Below are 20,788 nucleotides of genomic sequence, written 5' to 3'. Positions count from 1 at the left end.
CTTTGTCTGCACCAGTCTATTCAGATTTACCCACCCCTACACTGCACATAAAAACAAAACAAACCACCGCTGGTTACTTTATATCTCCTTCAGAAGATCTCTTTCTGTCTCAGTGGGCGTTTCTTGACTAGAATACACAGTAAAGTGGATCAGACTTCATACCGAGAGTCAAATGTGCGGCTATGCGAGACAACACACCTAAGCCAATGATCCCCAGCGTCTCTCCTCTGATCCGGGCCGCCCCAGACGCGACCTCTCGGATCTGTTCCACACTCTGGACCCGCGTGCCCTCCCGGAGAGCCTGGTGTAGCCAGGTGGTGCGTCGGTACAGGTTCAGGATGTGACACATGGTGGAGTCTGACGTCTCCTCTACTGAAGCTGCTGGCATGTTGCAGACTGCTATACCTGCAGGTGTGGAAGAATTACAGTCAGATTCATCATTCAACAAACACAGACAAACACACACACACACACACACTTACATTGTTGTGCATCGTGTGCAATGTAATGGAAAACCTTCTTAACCATTACCTAAGTCTCCAGCAGACTTTATGTCGATATTATCAAAGCCGCTCCCAATGCGGACAATTATACGAAGTGCTTTGAACTTTTCCAGGTCCTCCCTCATCAGGGTGATGGTGTGGTACATGAGAGCACCCACTGCTTCATTTAACACCTGAGAGAATATATAGAAAATACAGTCAGTCTGTGCAAAGAATATACACACAGGTACAACAGCTCCAAAACTGAGGGGCAAAAAGTCTAAATAATTTTTCTAAGAGAAAGTACAATAAGTAACCATGTACAATAAGTACAATAAGAGAAAGTACAATAAGTAACCCCCCACCCCCACACACAATGCATCACTGATAGATTAACTAATTTTACAGCTGAACTTGTTCAATCACAATCTCACATATTTAAAACCTAGTTTCACAGATAGGGCTTAACTTGTCTTAGAAAAAACATACAGAGACAAAACAATAGTAATGATATATTTTAAGATACACCGATCAGGCAGGTGAATTGAATACCCCTGATTATTATCTCTTCATCACGGCACCTTTTAGTGAGTGGGATAGATTAGGTGGAAAGTGAACATTTTGTCCTCAAAGTTGATGTGTTAGATCGAGAAAAATGGGCAAGCGTAAGGATTTGAGCGAGTTTAAAGGACCAAATTGTGATGGCTAGATGACTGGGTCAGAGCATCTCCAAAACTGCAGCTCTTGTGGGGTGTTCCCGGTCTGCAGTGGTCAGTATAAAAGTACTCCAAGGACGGAACAGTGGAGAACCGGTGGCAGGGTCATGGGCGGCCATGCCTCATTGATGCATATGGGGAGCGAAGGCTGGCCAGCATGGTCTGATCAAAAATGGTTCAGGTGTTGACTTGGCCTCCAAATTCCCCAGATCTCAATCTAATCGAGCATCTGTGGGATGTGCTGAACAAACAAGTCCGATCCATGGAGGCCCAACCTCACAACTTACAGGACTTAAAGGATCTGCTGCCAAAATCTTGGAGCCAGATACCACAGCACACCTTCAGTGGTCTAGTGGAGTCCATGCCTTGATGGGTCATGGCTGTTTTGGCAGCAAAAGGGAGGCTAACACAATAATAGGTCATAATGTTATGCCTATATCAGTGCAAGTTGCTTTAAGTTAAAACAGCTCAAACATGCATTTTAGTCTGGGACTAGACTTAAAGGGTTACTTCAGCGATTAGCATATGGCTTTGCATCAGTAGAAACCCTGGAGTATATTCAAATGATTGTGCTTTCCCCCCTCATATCCCCCTGAGACAAGAGATTTCTGCATTTTATTTCTGGAAAAATTCCTCCTATGATGCAAATTGACGATATTTGCATCATAGGAGGAATGTTTGCCCAAAGGCTAAAGACTACAGCCAGCAGAGGGAGCCATTTCCGCATGTTTTGAACCCGCGCATGGGGGATGGGAGATCACACACTCAGAGCTCAGCTCGCAGCTACAGGCACTCATTTAAACGGAGCTATGGTGAGCAATGTAAGTCTTTTAACTTTTAACTCAAATTAACTTCTATGAAAGTTAAGCTTGCAAAGGCATGAACTGAAACGCGCCAGACTGAACTCGTGTTGTGAATGTATGCCTCGAGTGTAGTCGCGATTACCTCAGCTCTCATCATGAGAGCTAATTTATCTCACTCCTGCAGTTAGTGCTGTGATACTCGCATGGTGACTCACTCATTATATTGAACAGACACGTTCAGTTTTTAATTGTAGTGTCTTCTTCAACTCAGTCACAAAGTAAACAAGTAGGTGGCTTTGGGAATGGCCTCACTGGGCAACGAAGCATTCTGGGAATTGTAGTCTTTCATACCCATTAGGCAAAAATACATTTTCTGTCTTTTCTCAGTCTAGAAGGCACCAAATTAAAAAATAATTTCACATTTCTTCTTCATTGATGACCCAGTTTAAATACAGGTTCATCTTCCCAGCGCTGAAGTACGCCTTTAAGCAATGCCTGTGAAACCAGGCATTAATATCTCTGAAGCAATTTTCCATAAAAACTGTTTTAAATTTGTCAAAATCCTACAAGTTAGTTTTAGTTGAATATCTCAGAAATGTATTGCATTAACATCTCAAAGCTAAGCGCAAAAACCTGTAAGCTGTCAGTCTAATGGGCTTAACTTGTGTGTGATACTGCACATCCACTGTCTTGATCTACATCAGGTTTTCAGCGGCTCGTGATGCACAGCGGCCGTTTGTCAAAGCTGCTCGCTTTCATTGACTTGCACAGTTTGAATCTGGCACTTTAATAGTATATAGCTCATAACTTAATAAAACAAAAGCTGTGTTACAATGAGGAATGATTACCTCAAAAAGTAGATACAAAAATAAGTCACCTTTATTTATATAGCGCCTTATACAATACAGACTGTTACAAAGCAGCTTTACAGGAAAATAATTAATTTGGGCTGTTGTTCAGCTGAAATAAGTTCAGTGTTGATTCAGTTCCATTGTAAAGATCATCAATTATTAAACTAGTTAATTTCATCTATAAAGCAGTTCTGCTGACAAAAGTGGTGTCATCGTCCAGTTCAGTTCCGTTCTCATACAGCAGTGTCAGTACAGTCAGATCAGTAATACTGTTGAATAATGAGTGTCTCCAACTAAGCAAGCCAGAAAGTGGCAAGGATCCCAAACTCTATCAGGTGACAGAATGGAGAAAAAACCTTGGTAAAAACCATGTTCCACTGGCCAACAAATGAACTAGGTGCCATTATGATTCATGCAGGTGTGAGATACTTTATCTGAATTAAATACATACACCCCTCTCGCTCTTCTTCATATGCCAGCAATTTCTCCTCTGTGCCATAGCTCGCCAGCCCCTGCACTATTTTGTATTTATCAAGAACAAGTGCTCACAATGCAATTTGAAACTTGAATGGAATTGGCTTAAGCCTGCAATCCTGTGCATATTAATACTCATTATTAACATGCACAGCATTGCAGGCTTGAGCCAATTTCACCCTGGCCAAGAAGATTAAGCTAGTATGAAATGAAATTAATTCCAGACTCTAGGTTCAAAACCTTCATATGGGTAGACATTAAACCCGACAGTCATTACAAAAGATTTCAAATGAATTTATTTGTAGAAGAAAAAAATGTCTACATTGATATGACAGATCTGATCACACATTAATAAAAAATATTTAAAAAACATGCCCAGGTGACATTCAACTTTAACATGTGAATGCATCCAATTAATAATTAGAAATTTATATCATCCTTTAGCTAGTGTTACATAATATAATCACGCTCTTATTAATGCAAAAATGTTAAACCATTCAAGCACGACAAGACAAAAGCGATTACGCTGTCTGTGAATGTCCTGTCTATGTGACGCACAGAAAGATGTGTGCCAGAATTGAGTTCTTTAACGCTAGAATGAACAATAACAAACAATTATGCCAAAATATCTTGTCGAAATTTTGTCGAGTATCCTGCTAGACAGGGAAGGGCACAGGCAAACATGACATTCATGATGGGTTCTGTGAGGATTGTTTTAACTTAAATTAAAAGTTGTTATACTTTTTGAAGCCTAATAAAATACAACAGATTGAGATTTTTACAGCCATTTTATTTACAGTTATAGTAGAAAATATTCATGTCACTTTATCATCTACTGATAATTTCTCTCCCAGACAGACAATTGATTTTGCATCTTATCAGAAGTTCTTTTCTCCATGCGAGGAGACTGTCCATTCAGCAGCGGCCGATTAAATAAGTCAAATAAGGAGGGTTTTTGTAGGTTTGTGGGAAGGGGCAGAAAGGGAGTGCCATCTGTCTGTGCAGGCCTGGGGAGTGTTCTTTGAGAATCAACCTGGCACCCACCCAGAACCACACAAAACAAGCCAAAAGCAAACGGCAGTTCAGCAGGAAAATAATGCGGGCCCTTGGCTACATAAAATGTCTGAATGTGCATAAACGCATTCAGAGCGAGTAAATATTTATATGACATGGAATTAAGCGAATTGTGTTGAGAGGGAATGATTTATGGCTGGTCTTTTGTGTGTAGCCAGTAGAGTTAATGTAGCAAATGAGTTTTATTTAGGTTCATGGGTAGTGTGAAAGAGAAAACCATCACTTAATAATACTGACAGCAGCAAATCAGGTCTCCTCTGAGTGCGAACACATTATAAAACCGTGCACTTGATCTTGTTCCAGCCAGTTGTATTTGATCTTTTTCAGCATTTATTAATCTACACTTTAAAATCGAACTAGTTAGACTTCCTTAACGTGCCCAGAGCAAGCATTCAGCGAAACCCGTGTTGAACTCAAGATTTGAGAAGCAGTCATCAGTAAAATGACATGTTTGAGGGCGGGTCAAGTCGTTCGCGGGTGGACAACACACAACATAGGCGGGCATTATGCAAATGTATTTACCCAGTGGGATTTAAATTCAAAACGACTTGTAAAAGTGGTTTAGAGTTGATTAAATAACTAACAATAACTTTATTTACCGCACATTTTTGACTTTACAACTGCATGAAAGGGAATAATTGAAAAAACATAATAGGGGCACTTTTAAAAATAAAATAAAAGCATGCAAACCGACTGCCTTAAAGGAACACTCCACAGTTTTTAGAAATAGGGCTTAGTCAACTTCTTTGCTACATTTTGATATGTGGGCAAATGCATTTTTGTCTCAGTGTATGCATTGTTTTAGTTTGGCAGGTTTGCCGCTAGCTTAGCTTAGCATAATGAATGAAATCTTTTCTTGCCAGCTAGCATGTCCCGAGTAAAAGTGATAAAAAAACTAAAAAAACAAACACCACCTAATTACTTCTTGTGGCCTGCGTATTAACAACGAGTACAAATAGCGATGCAGATTAAGACTAGGTGATTTCCTAGGCAGATTTTGACTTGGGACTATATTATGGGGATATCACGGCTCTCATGTCCTCTAATTTTTTATGCTATGGTAAATGGACTGCATTTATATAGCACTTTCAATAGACCTATGGCCACCAAAGCGCTTTACATATTGCCTCACATTCATTCATTCACTCATTCATACACCGAATGAGTTATATGAGATTCAATGAATTTTTTTAGTCCAGCCAAGTTGATTGTACTTAAAAAATTTAAGGCAGTAATTTGTTTACAGTGTGTATTACAGATTCATCGATTTTTACAATTAAAGGAAATGTGTGTAAGATTGTGGCCAAAACTGGTACTGCAATCACTATCCCCGCTCCCCTCCCCCTGACTCGAGGTTGCCAGATATGCTGCAGGATCCAGCAGGAATGTTTGTAGCTGCAGCTGTGGAAAACTAGAGCAAATCTGGCAACCCGGATGCAGAAACACTACTGACTTCGTTATTGGTCGATAGGTGGAGGGTGGAGCTTCAGGTCGAAACACAACATGTCAACATCAACATCAGTTGAGGGCTGCAACAACAACATTTAAATTACAATATCCTTGCCGGATTGCTGTTGTCAGGGATATAAGTATTTGAAATTAACATGAAGGGTCATTTTATGATTAATTGAAATACATTTCTTACATACAGTTCCTTTAAGTTAAGACAATAACCAAAAAAGTGTTAATTAACAACTGTTGGATTTCACAGTGTAAGTTAATGTTGATTTCTACATCATCTAATTCATTTTAAAGGTGCCCTAGAATGAAAAATTGAATTAACCTTGTCATAGTGAAATAATAAGAGTTCAGTACATGGACATCACATACTGTGAGTCTCAAACATCATTGCCTCCTACTTCTTATGTAAATCTCGTAAATCAAAAACACCACAGAAAAAAAAGTGATTCTCAAAATAAGGCCAACCGTGATGCAAGCGTTGAGGATCATTTATATGCACGCTCCCAACATTTGCATCTGTCCAAACATGTTCATTGTCAGGCGGAACTGACAAATCATCGAGACTGCAGGTAAACAAACCTCTCTCATGGACACACTTCATGTTCCAGACTGTGCAAGAGACGTGAGGACTTTTCTACCCTTCCCACAGATAAAAAATGTCAACAGTCATGGTTGATGTTTATAATCGGATACCACAACAATTTAATTCAAGATCGTTCGTTTGTTCGGCCCATTTCAAGCAAGCTTCGCTCAGCGTCTTAAACTGAAGTAAGTGGCAATTACAACTATATTCCTGCAAGCATTAAGTAGCGATTTTATCCACTTATTGACTAGCTGTTTAAACCATTTCTGATTAAATTGAAAGTTTCTTAGAGAGACAGCATTGTCTAGATAACGCAAGATGCTAGTAGAGTAACAATAGGAAACTCCAGGTACATCACAAAACTAAATAGTGTGTCTAATGACAAAGGGTAATATTATTTTGTAGGCTATTACAAAAAGTTGAGTAGATACGTTGCTTAACGTTACAGATCGTTCACTCGATCCTTCTAGCACATGTCACCTTTTCCACCATATAAGTTAAAACGACAGTCATTTGACAAGGCTATTCATTTTGTAAAAATATAAGTTATATATTTATATTTTTGAGAACTGAAGTGGTAGTATATTTTTGCATGCTTTCAGAGTACATCACAGTCACTGCGCAACGTTAGCCTACATTGTGACTACGTTATATAAACATGCAATATCGTTGACGGAAAAAGACAAGTATAAAATGTAGACTGACTGACACTTTAAGCAGAACATCTCAAATGGAGATTGATAAAATGCAGCTTACTTGTTTATTGGTGTTTTCAGATCATCCACGCACACGTGCATATGGTTGCCAGATTGGACATGTTTAGGTAAAAAAAAAAACGGAGAGTATACAAGTTTCTTTTAACAGAAAAGCTCTGTTTGGGGGATTTAATGACTGAAATCTGGCAACCGGAAGCGCGCGTATCTGAAAACACCAATAAACAAGTAAGCTGCATTTCAGCAATCTCCATTTGAGATGTTTTGCTTAAAGTGTCATTTAGTCGTTCTGTGTTGTGTTAGGACAGTCAGGACTCACAAGCTGAACAACTGAACTGCTGTGAGCAGAGCTCAACATTAATATTCATGACTATTCCTAATAAGGCAAAAACAGAGTATTACATCCTAGGGACAATTTATAGGGTTGTAAATGGACCTGTAAACTGTATCTGGACATTTTTTTCCCTTAAATAAGCCACATACCCTCTGTGTAGATATTAGAGAACAATTTAACATGTTTCAAATCATTCTAGGGCACCTTTAACACCTTTAACATTTAACATTTAATGTCTTATGTACAAACATTAATTAACAATGAACAACGGTATAGTTAACTATACAATATATTCTAAATAAAAACAAAAATGTACTAGTATACACTACATTCAAAAATGTTTTTATTATTTTGTATTATATTATTATTTTGGAAGAAGTCTCTTTTTAATTATTAACATTATTATAATTACCCAGCTAATAAATAAATATGCTGTAAAATTGTTGTTAGTTCATCATATATAACTGAACCTTATTTTATAGTATTGCCAAATTTAATGTATGGTGCATATTTCTGGAATCAGATACAGTTCCTTGCTGAGAAACATGTCAAACCCCATTCATAATGATTGACAAAGAAAAATGTGTTCTTTCACAATGAAACATCACAACATGACAGATCTAGTTTTACAAATGCTAAAGAAAAAGCACTGATCAATGGCTGCAAGCAAGTTAGATTGAGAATGAAATAAATAAATCACATGAAGTACAGCTGGTAGGATGGCTGTGAGATTTCATCACGTATCCCAGTGAATTCATCTAATGAATCATTTGACTCATATCTGGCAAAAACGCTCACAGCCTCATAAATATTACCCCATTGTGCAATCTACTTTTTTAGCTTGTGAGATGAAGTGCTTTTTCCATGTAACAAAGCCAAAAGAGGCTCCATCATGTCGAGCCAGTGGGATCTATGATGAATAGCAGAGCCATGCTTGAACATATATTACATGATATATTTATCTGTATGAACCAGTGATGAAAAAAAAAACATTCTACACAGTCATAATAAATCCACATAAACAGCATTCAAAACGCATTTTACTTCTGTGACATGATATATTCCTTAGTGAAATAGTGGGAATTAATGGTGAGATACTATACATATGGATTTGATTGGCTGTGATATGTTATTTTTCTCTGCCCACATGACCTTGGTAACAACATAAAATTAAAAATGACCAAAAACAAAGAAAGTTACATTTGTATGTTTTTTTTTGTTTGATTTTTTGCTTTGTTGTGTACAGTGCCTTGACCATGAGATGCGGACAAAAATATTGTGGCCATGAATTAAGAATTTTTAACTAAATTGTTACCTAATTTTTATTTAACTAAAACAAGGGAACAAATTATTACAACGCGGCCAGGATTTAATTAAAGCGAGGGAATGGATATGAAAGCCAGGATTCCATTCAGAGATTTATTTTTTGGGTGAAAGAAAAAAAGGTTAGTGCATCAAAACGTTTATTGATAATTGAAAGATCTTTTTCTGTTTAACTTTAGTGCATACATTTTATGTTGATACTTCAAATGTCGCGAAAAACTTTAAACACTTGAATGTGGTGTCGCATGACAGAAATAGCCAATAGCGTCCGCATTCATGGTCGTTGCTCCCGTTAAAATTCATATTATTAAATTGTATATTCAATTATTTTATCACTATTGGTAACAATAAGACGTGTTACATCTCAAACATCATTCATCCTTATTTTTGGAATTTTGTTTTTACAATATAATAGAAGTTAACCAGAAAAATAATAGCTAATTGCACCAGTTTCTGAATATTGCTTCTATTGATCTAAATAGTCTTTATAATGAAGTACAAAAAACCTTAATTATACTTGTTAATAAAACAATTTTATGTATACAATATAATGATAAATAATAAAGTTTTGTTTCAAAGTGAATGAGGAAAATATAGTGTAGCTCATCAGAATTTATGAGCTGAACTATATGAAACAAAGATGTGGCGCCTGTCAAACGAAGGAATTTAGTTTCCAATACTGACAAAAGAAATGTTTTACAATTAATTAATAGGTAATCTAATTTTATCTAAGTAATATCTAAAAAAATAAGGTGGGTTGTATCCAAAATCTCTAAAGATTTTATTTTAATTGTTAAGACGGCAGTTTTAAAGACCATTTAAAAAAGTTTAAGGCCTACACAAATAAAAAGCATCCGTCTTTGAGAGAAAAAAAAAACACATTTTTGATCGAATTGATGTTACTGACCTCTGAAACCAGATGAATATCGTTTTTTTGGTTTGAATGATCTGAATACATGCTTTCTCTGCCACGTCAAACAGTGGCTGGCTTGACTGCATGTTCAAGGCTTACTGTAGCAATACAAACATTTTACTGTATCAATCCATTTTATGGATCCTAAAATTTGGCATACAGGAACAAATAAACCCTGTGTACAAACCCATGGGCTTCGTCACACAAAAGCAGTTAAATGCTTTAATATTTGGGATGCGAAAGATTTGTATATATACCCGAAATTATGTATGGACACGACTCAAAGGCAGATTTTTTTTTTAGCGATACAACAAAACTTGTGAGACAATGCGTTTTTTTAGGTCAGTGTATATTTTGGCCATTCGGTTTTCCTTAAAGAAACGGGTATTCAAAAACAAAAAACGGCTCCTTTTTCGTTTTTTCATTTTTTAAACAAAAAGAAAAGCAAGAATTCAGCTTGATTTTTAGTTTTTCGTTTTTAGAGGTAGAAAATGAATAAACAGCTTGAATATTCGATTTCTACACGTGGGCGGTAATTATACGCCCGTGTCTGCTGATTGGTCAGCCGAAGATCAAACTGCTCTTCCTATAAAAGTCCTGCACTGCAACAGCTGTACGGATTGTTAGCGCATTTATTGCAGCTACATTTAATCTTTTATAAATCAAACAACCAGACTAATGAATGGCTCGACACATTCAGGGGCAGAGCCTCAACCTAGACAGGGCTTTCTTCTGTGTAAAAATCCCCCCTGGGCCCGTTTAATACCAGGTTTCGGTACCCATCCCTAGGTCCTTTTAAATTTAAAATCCACTTATGGCTATGTAGTGTTGTAGACAATGTTCCTCACATCTCCTGTAGACTTCTGTTTTGTTTGGATGGGCAACTCTCAAAATCTGTGTGTCAGATTTTCTCTGTCAAAACAGCGCGGAGAGAACCCACATGCTGTTCTTTGGAAGTCAACATGGCAAAGAAAATAGCACACCATTTCGTTCGGTATCAATTAGGCTAATACTTAATATTGATTAAATAAACTCAAAAACAAAGGTAGCTATAGCTGCTGCGTATTTCCTGAACTTTTAGCCTACATGCTGGTCTTCGCTTGATTGTTTGGCATGTTTGTATGCTTATTTAGTTTATTTAACCCGACGTAATTTAAGACTTATTTATTAATTATTATTATATTATTATTAATTTAACTATCGTTCTCTGTTTGTCAGTTATCAGTTTTGTATTAGTGTTTAAAATATTAAATAACTAATTATATTAATTTATATCTTAATTTACTTTTTTTTTTTTTTAAGACTGGGCAACCGGGGTGGACAGCTGTAATCCTGCCATACCCAGGCCTATGTGAATTTATACACAGAGGAAAGTCCTGTCTAGGCTCTTTCCCTGGGGGTATGGGTCGTGTCGAGCCATTCGTTAGTCTGGTTGTTTGATTAATAAAAGATAAAATGTAGCTGCAAAACACTCGTTAAGAAGCAGTATACTGTAGCAGCACAGGACTTTTATTCTGCTGTGCTGAACTGAGGAAGAGCAGTTTGATCTTCGGCTGACCAATCAGCAGACACGTGCGTATAATTACCGCCCATGTGTAGAAATCGAATATTCAAGCTGTTTATTCATTTTCTACCTCTGAACGAAGAACGAAAAACGAAAAATCAAGCTGAATTCTTGTTTTTCGTTTTGTTTAAAAAATGAAAAAACGAAAAAGGAGCCATTTTTTGTTTTTGAATACCCGTTTCTTTAAGGAAAATCGAATGGCCAAAATATACACTGACCTTTTTAGGTATAATGTTATTACCAAGCGGCAACCTTCCATTCTCTCTCTTGAATCCAGCATGGAAGTGACTTAAACTGCTATTCATCGACTAGCCGCTAGAGACATATCCCATAGACACCCTCATGTTAAAATGCCCAACTTTACAACAGAAAAAAAAAAGTACAGCCTGGTACAAAAGGATGTTTTGGTCTATGGCAAATTTTGCCCTTCATGACAACTGTGGGGGGTGCATTTTCTTTTTTATAACTCAATAGCTATATTAAGCATAACTGTTTTGCATAATTAAGGGCGTGGCCACTTGAGTGACAGGTAGATTGCCGCTGCTGACACTAGTAGCCATTTGTCAGCTCCACCCATGTCCGCCTCTTTGCCCATTGTTGGTTATCTGGAAGTAACGCGCTACAAGATGGCGATGGCTGGCTCCACTTTGGGTTTCAAAAATGCTCTTCAAGGGATGGTTCATCCAAAAATGAAAATGTTACGTTTATTTGATGTTTATAAATTAAGATTTTTAACTCCAACTGTTGCTCGTATAATGCATGTCAATGGGGACTAATTAAAATCAGACCTCATTGGCATGCATAATAGGAGCAACGGTTGGAGTTAAAAATCTTAATTTTTGTTCTACTGAAGAAACAAACACACCTACATCTTGGATGCCCTGGGGATAAGCAGATAAACATCAAATTTAAAGGGTTACTTCAGCGATTAGCATATGGCTTTGTATCAGTAGAAACCCTGGAGAATATTCAAATTATTGTGCTTTCCCCCCTCATATCTCCCTGAGACAAGAGATTTATGCGTTTTATTTCTGGAAAAATTCCTCCTATGATGCAAAATGACGATTTTTGCATCATAGGAGGAATGTTTGCCCAGAGGCTAAAGACTACAGCCAGCAGAGGGAGCCATTTCCGCATGTTTTGAATCCACGCATGGGGGATGGGAGATTACACTCAGCTGGCAGGGAGAGCTCAGCTTGCAGACAGGATCATTTAAACGGAGCTATGGTGAGCAATGTAAGTCTTTTAACTTCTCAAATTCATTTCTATGAAAGTTAAGCTTGCAAAGGCATGATCTGAAATGCGTGCCAGACTGAACTCGCGTTGTGAATGTATGCCGCGAATGTAGTCGCAGTTAGTTAGTTGCACTCCTGCAGTTAGTGCTCAGGGCTGTGACACTCACGCGGTGACTCACTCATTATATTGAACAGACACGTTCAGTTTTTAATTGTAGTGTCTTCTCTAACTCAGTCACAGTAATGAAGTTGGTGGTGTTGGGAATGGCCTCACAGGGTAGTGAAGCATTCTGGGAATTGTAGTCTTTCATCCCCATTGGACAAAAATACATTTTCTGTCTTTTCTCAGTCTAGAAGACACCAAATTCAAAAATAATTTCACATTTCTACTGCATTGATGACCCAGTTTAAATACAGATTCATCTTCCCAGCGCTGAAGTACCCCTTTAAGTTTTTGGGTGAACTATCCCTTTCAGAACACTACGTCCATTGTTTTATACGTTCTCTGGTCGTTACGCAGACCATTTTGTCGATAACAAAAAAAGTGGATGGAAACTTGACTAATGTTGATATGTCTGTTTTTGGCAGAATAGATCTGCTACGCTGCTGCTGCAGAGCAAGTACAGGACTTGCTACTGCCAATACACACATGACACGCTGCTGTGAGCAAGTAACACATGCTGCTCAGCTGTATAATATAGCATAAAGGAATCTATACAGGTGGAGATGTGGAAGGTGGAGGGTTTCTGAAAGCGCGGTGCAAGCTGCTGCATAGGTACTAACCAAGTAATTGAAAGTTGAGCAGCTGTACATTTACCTTCTCGTGGATCTCCTGGGTGGACTGGGCATCACAGAAGGCCACGGTTGCCACGTCCTTCAGGATAGGCATCTCCACCGTACAGTCCCGTCCATCCAGCAGTGCCACCAGAGGACGAGGGTGCATGGGCCCATTCATTATGGGAGGCCTGATGCCTGTAGACAGAAATAAATCACATATGTTACATGTATTGAGCTTGTGCTCAGATGACTTTCATTTTGACGTTCATCAAGCTTTCCAAATGATTTGGCTCAAGGATAAACACAAATTTTGAATGGCAAGTTTCAGATTCTAAAAATAAAGTGACTCAGAAACACAGAAAAAGACAATATTGTGTATTAGCAGTCGGTTGATTCCTACCTTTATTGCTCAATATTAATAATGTTTTTCATGTTTTGCAGCTGCTATTACAGTAATACAGAGAGCTGCTGTAGGTTTTATATCCTCTCGTAAAAGACTAACGCTGCTATTTTACTGAGAGCAAGACCTTTCTTACATATAATGTGTTCATTGTGTATTGATGATGTCCTTGCCATTCAGTGAAATCTAGTCATCTTTCCATTCCAATGCACAAATGAACAGTTACACTGATGAAGTACTTGTCAATTCCTGATCAGTGCCATTTTTCCTAATAAAATTTGATAACAGAATTATGATAACAGAATTTACTCTGATACATACTCGACCAGACACTTGACATCAAACCCTTTATCAGAGGACTGACTGATGACACCATGATGAAATACACAAGTGCTCATGTGAAATCAGCTTTAAGGAAAAACACTGAATGATCTTAGTGTAACTGCAGCTGATCCAACGCAGATGATGATGTGTAAGAAAGACATGCGTGTCTGAATTTCTGTCTTATCCCAGTACCTCAAACGTTTTAAGTTTTAATTTTACTGTAATAAACTAATATATGCTGGCCACGATGATAGATTTTGAGCCAAATTCCCATTTCAGACCCACATATGTTGCTTCTACCATATAAAAACCACTCCAAAAGTGCTTATCACTGGTCAGTCATTGAGTCATTTTTCCTGCTCTCTCTCATATGTGGGTATATATTTGAACATTTTGAAGAAAACTTTAAATATACTGAATTGTATATTATCAATGACAATAAAATCAATCATTTTATACTAAACCATTGTTTTTTCATCTTCAAATACAGTATTTCCAATGCTTTTTGGGATTATAGCTCATTCACTTATACAAAAAAATAGTACATAATCTTGTCTTTGTATCCGATTTTCACATATTTTTGCTTTCAGTAAATATTTGTAATGTTGATTCATCTCAGAGCTGTTTGTTGGGTCAAATCACTATGGAGAAAATAAATGGGAAAAACACTTCCAGAACCAAGGCTGCTGAAAAGGTGGGCTGTCACTGTTGAGCTGTATGCGATAAGTCAGCTTGGCTGAGTAGCAGAAGTTAGCATTTGTGAAAAAATATCTACCATTAGACAGATAATCAATTTATATATGCATACTGCCTTTCAAAAGTTTGAGGTCTGTAATATTTATGCTTTTGAAAAAAGTTCTAATAATCACTTAGCTCACATCACATCAAACATTCAAATTATTATTATTGTTATACTTTGTTCTCAACATCAGCATTGCGTGTGTATTTAGTGTGTATTAGTTAACTGTAGAAATGTATTGTATTGTATTGTCTGGATCAATTCACCATCAAAATTATACGTTTAATTATTCCAGCTGCTGTGAGAAAAGGCTACAAATGATCCACCACCTGCAGCATCCACACATGCGATGTAGCCTAACCAGGTCTCCTTCTCTATGTATGCAGATGTGATGTAATGATGCAAAGACGAACAGTGGAAGCTCGAATTTAAGTAACATTTAATTGTAACTAATTATAACACATTATTATAAGCTTACCGTTGCGAATCGGGCTAAGGTAAGGAGTTTTGAACACTGGCTTGTTGTGTACTCACTCAAAATTGTATTTTGGATAATTTTTAACCAAATTTGTATCTTTCAAATACAGGATATTTAGTTATTTGATTTAGTTATTTATGATATAGTGACAAAATCATAATATGTGCACCTGTGACCTCTCCCAATTTTACCATGTACAGCCTAGCAAGTGCAGACATGGTGTAATCATGCCCAAAAGACACAGACACAGACACACTCACCTCTATCAACCCCACCCACTCCTGCTTACAGTATAGTCTTTCACACTCTTACACACACACACACACACACACACACACACACACACACACACACACACAACACACATTTATGCACAGACAAGACCTCGTTTACCTCTGAGAAAAGATCCCTCGCGTTCACACATCCGTTGCCACAGAGAACCAGCTGTTTTCTCCATTCGTAATGAAGTTGAACTTTTACAACCATAAATTATGTGTTAGTGACATCTAAACTATCCCAGCATGATCCGCTTATCTTGTAACACAGCCACTGTTATCTCCTTTTTCTGATTAGCACAAACTGCCAACAACATGCAATAGATGCTTCCAAGCGCACATAAAAAGCCCACAGCTCTGGGATCAAATGCTACAATCAAGAAAAGCATGACATATTTTGCTCATAAGAAGGACATTTGATCCTCTGTCTTCGCATGTAAAATCACAGCTAGGTAAATCAAGAATCCTGCATTGGAAGAAAAAAAAACACATGGTAGTTTCTCGCACCACACCGTTCTGTCAAAATCCCTCGGCGCTCTGTTCATATTGCCCTGCCCCGAGGGTGAGCTGGATCTGTTTGAATTAGCTAGTTCATAGCAACAAGAACCAACAGGGTCAGTCACACATGGCGTCTAAAGACCTCAACTGCCCACGGGCGGTAATTCAAACTGACATCCCCCCCTTTGTTGTCTTCTGGTGAAAATGAAAGCCAATTTCAAATCCCAACCTCTCGTTCACCGTGTGAAAAGAACAAAACCTGTTTTTCAATGACACTGTTTTGCTCGTCACAGAGTGAGCTGGGGTGAATCTTGTTTTTGTAATTTGTGGAAAGCCAATGCATTGTTCTCATCCAAGATTTCCTGGAAATGTGCACTTGGGAATTTAAAAAAAAAAAGGTCGAAAAAAGGGTAACCATAAATTGTAACCATTTTTACTTTTATTAGCCAACATTCTTAAAATCAATCAACCTAAAAATAGGACCAAAAAAAGTATTTTGTACTATCAGATTAGGAATTTCAGCCAATCAAATAAGACAGAATTGTTTATTTTAAGATTAAATAGTTGAACATTAGCTGGATGCAAAAGAACGGCATAACTATTTCCGTGAAATCCTGAAAAAAACGATTCTTGCTACGGCTAAGTATTACTGTTTTTGGACTCTTCTAGAATGAGAATTTCCTTCGAAGAGAGCAAAATTAGGAAGTAAGTCAAGGCCGGAACTGGAAGCCACATTTCCACTGCACAATGTGCGGGAGGGCCATAGGAGAGAGAGTCATGTCCTTGCCAACCCCTCAAATTTTCCAGAGGGGATAGTGTGTGTGTTTTTATCTTTCAAGCTCAGGAAGATTAATGCAGTTAATAAAGCGAGCCATCAGAGGTCCATAGCCCTGGCTCTCGGATGAATATAGTCTTCGCACGGGAAACAGAAAGCAAGCAATTGTACGTGGATGAATGGCTGAGATGAAAGATAATAGGAAAGAGGGAAAAGCAGAGCAGAGAGGAGGGGAGGAGGAAAGGAAGAGGGGGAGGGGAAGCCAGAATACTGTACGACAGCCGAACGAACGCTCAAATATTGGCACAGATATCCGTACAACACTTTCACGTGTGGCCCCATGCAGAAGGAAACGTAAACGTTTACCTAAAGGCAAGCCTTTGTTCAGCAAATGTGAGCTTCCCATCTCTTAGGATCCGCCGGAAAAACGAGCGTGTCTCCTCAGCAAGGCATTCACCACAATCCTCAGCATATGGCGGCTACTTCAATTTTCTTATTCCTTCTTTTCTGTGAGTAGATAGCTTAAACACACACACACACGCTCCCACCCCTCCTTGTCTTTCTCTCCAACTCCCTCTCTCCCCCCCCGCTCCCTCACTTTCTATTTCGACTCTCTCACTCGGACAAACACGCATGCACACACATAGAATGCAAGTGTCACTGCATTTATGGGAGTGGGAGAGCGAAAGCGAGAGAGAGGAACGAGTGTGAGGTGGCTACAAGAAAGACTGAAGAGGAATGGGGTGGAGCCTGTCCTCTCACAAAATTGATCTTTTGTTTCCTGAGAGGGAGCAAAAAGAAAAAAAAAGACATGGAAAATAGCACACAAAAAAACAACATCAAGGGATGGAAATTCAGATGTGTATTTCCTATTATTAAAAATGTTATTCTTTATGATTGCCTTTTAGAATGTAACATAATATTAATTTGTAACAAAAAGAGGGAGTCACTTCCAATTGTAGATGAATACTCATACTGAGTGAGCGTTAATTAAACGCCTCTGACAGTGATGGTTCTGGGTTACTTAGCTCTCAGAAAACCAATTACTGAATCATAAAATCCTGATGGGCAGCTCAGAGACGTCTCCAAAAATAAGTAAGAAACAGGGTTAGGGGCCATTCACACAGGACACACTCTTGCGTTAAAAACTGTGGCAAAATAGACAAAACGTTTTTAAAAGTTTTAAAAGTCAGCACAAATTTGTGGAAAAAAATGTGGCGCTGTTTTTAATAGACTTTCCTGTAGTGGCCGAGAGAGCTCAATGTGCTGCAACTGAAGAAAACACATGCAAATAGAAAAAACACCAGAAAATTAAGAACAAATATTTATCAGTTTGACAACATGTGCTGCAAATACTCACAACTCAAACAATTACAAAAACACCAACAAATACTCACAACTCAACCAAATGCAGAAACACAAACACATACTCACAACTCAACCAAATACAGAAACACAAACATACTCACAACTCAACCAAATACAGAAACACAAACATACTCACAACTCAACTAAATACAGAAACACAAACACATACTCACAACTCAACCAAATACAGAAACACAAACACATACTCACAACTCAACCAAATACACAAACACATACTCACAACTCAGCCAAATACACAAACACATACAACTCAACCAAAAACACAAACACAAACAAATACTCACAACTCAACCAAATACAGAAACACAAACAAATACTCACAACTCAACCAAATACACAAACACATACTCACAACTCAACCAAATCACAAACACAAACACATACTCACAACTCAACCAAATCACAAACACATACTCACAACTCAACCAAATCACAAACACATACTCACAACTCAACCAAATACACAAACACATACTCACAACTCAACCAAATCACAAACACATACTCACAACTCAACCAAATCACAAACACATACTCACAACTCAACCAAATACACAAACACAAACACATACTCACAACTCAACCAAATCACAAACACATACTCACAACTCAACCAAATACACAAACACATACTCACAACTCAACCAAAAACACAAACACAAGCCCCGTTTCCACCAAAATTACCCGGAACAATTTGTACCAGGAACTTTTTTACAGGAACTTTTCTCCCCCCCAGACCTGCAGCTGTCTGCGTTTCGACCGCGATAAAGTTCCGAGAAGATTAGGCAAATTAGTCCGGTGATGTAGGACTGCGCGCGACTGTTCCTCCAAATCAGTGAAGGACTGTAATCATTTGTGTGTGTACCGATTGAAAGATTTAGTGAACTGTTTACATGAGACGTTATCTAAACCGATCTGGTGTTTACATGTGATGACTTCAATCGCAATCATTTTGTCACATGCAGTTTGTCTGCCGCACCAAAAATGTCAACGCTGTTTTCTCCAGCAGCTGGAGTGTGTTTACTGTAGCCATAGCAACTCTTAACGGCCACCAGGACTAATACAGTATTATTTATAGCTATTTGTTGTAAAGTGTAATAATCATCTCAGAAAAAAAAATCTTCTGTCAGGCGCAGTTAAAGTAAAAACTGCCTTGGGCAATATACGCTGTGTCATTACTCCAACATTATCTTCATAACTTACGAAATAAAAAGTTTCCCCCTCAGAAAAATGTACTTTCCTCTCTTGTCAACATGAGCGCGGCGCGCGCCGTCACGTCATGTAAGGACACACACTTAAAAGTAATCGGTCAGGTCGTTTACATGGTGAAAAAAAATTAATAACGAGTATGGAAGAGATTCAAGCTTTGCTGCTTTTGCTGGTTATGTATAGGTTTACTAAAGAGGTAATTAACAACGACAGAAAAGAGCACTAATATGCAGATTCAGCAGCATGCAGCTGCAGCATATTCAGAAAGCTTGTAAAGCTAGATTTAAAATGACAATGTATAATTATCAGCTATTACGGACATTGAACGTGAGATGGCTGAGACGACCGCGCGCCATCAGACAGAGAGCAAGACTGCTATTTACTGAACGCAGAACGAACCTCGCAAAAGACTTTTAAAAATGCCGGTTGAACTGTGTGAGCTCAACCAATCAGCATGTTCAGCGCCCAAGTCCCGCCCTCGAAAGTTCCTGAACTTTGAAAAAGTACTACCTCGCGAGCAGGGCCGTCTGGAGGGGGAAATATTTACCCGGAACTTCATTTAGACCCTGGTTCCTGCGGTCTAAACACACGAAGTACCACCCAAAGTTCCTAGTTCCTGGGTAAAGTTCCTGTGGTGGAAACGGGGCTACAAACACATACTCACAACTCAACCAAATCACAAACACATACTCACAACTCAACCAAATCACAAACACATACTCACAACTCAACCAAATCACAAACACATACTCACAACTCAACCAAATACAGAAACACCAAAAATACTCACAACTCAACCAAATACAGAAACACACAGCAAATACTCACAACTCAACCAAATACAGAAACACCGACAAATACTCAACTCAACCAAATACAGAAACATTTTCTTAATTTTATGGTGTTTTTTCTATTTGCATGTGTTCCAAGCGCTCTCTCGGACACCATACTTGTTTTTAAAAGTGGTTCTAATCTTTTACTTAAGAAGTAATTTGCTTTAAATGGTAGAACAGAAACTGTTAAGCATCTCCAGCTGCAACATGCATAATTTGTCAGCAGATTAATTTAGGTAAACTAAGTCAATCCTTGTCAAAGCTATGATCAACTCACAGGCCACATGCAAATTTGTCAAAGGATGTTATGTTACAGCTTCAATACAGCTTAAGATCTATTAACACCATTTGCAGTACATTATGTTTACACTATGTAAACTTACTATGGAAGATTCTGGAGGCTTAAAAGGAGAAATGTGATGCTTGATTTTTTGTTAAAGCATTTACACTACTGTTCAAAAGTTTGGGTCATTACGGGGTTGAAAGCAGCAGAACTGTTTTCAACATTTATTAATAATATGAAATGCTTCTTGAGTAGCAAATCAGCATATTAGAAATATTTCTG

At 38.1% G+C, this 20,788-nt stretch overlaps 1 protein-coding gene across 4 annotated transcripts in view; it reads right to left on the bottom strand.

Moving 5' to 3' along the window:
• The window catches only part of LOC137093168 (C-terminal binding protein 1), a 45,963-nt gene that overhangs the window by 12,697 nt on the left and 12,478 nt on the right, over window positions 1–20,788 (bottom strand). For 2 of the 4 annotated variants that reach the window (XM_067457912.1, XM_067457913.1), the window contains exons 2-4: window positions 13,344–13,498; window positions 532–676; window positions 199–405 (exon numbers count right to left, since the gene is read on the bottom strand). In XM_067457912.1, the coding sequence (XP_067314013.1) occupies window positions 199–405; window positions 532–676; window positions 13,344–13,498 (507 nt within the window). Of the gene's footprint in view, window positions 1–198; window positions 406–531; window positions 677–13,343; window positions 13,499–15,637; window positions 16,363–17,158; window positions 17,424–20,788 lie in introns of those variants that run through there. The other 2 variants (XM_067457911.1, XM_067457910.1) reach the window with 2 other exon arrangements.

This window comes from Pseudorasbora parva, chromosome 11 (assembly GCF_024679245.1).
Source record: "Pseudorasbora parva isolate DD20220531a chromosome 11, ASM2467924v1, whole genome shotgun sequence".
Lineage (NCBI taxonomy): Eukaryota > Metazoa > Chordata > Actinopteri > Cypriniformes > Gobionidae > Pseudorasbora > Pseudorasbora parva.
Note: the sequence above shows the minus strand (reverse complement) of the source record. Positions and strands in the feature narration are given on the sequence as shown.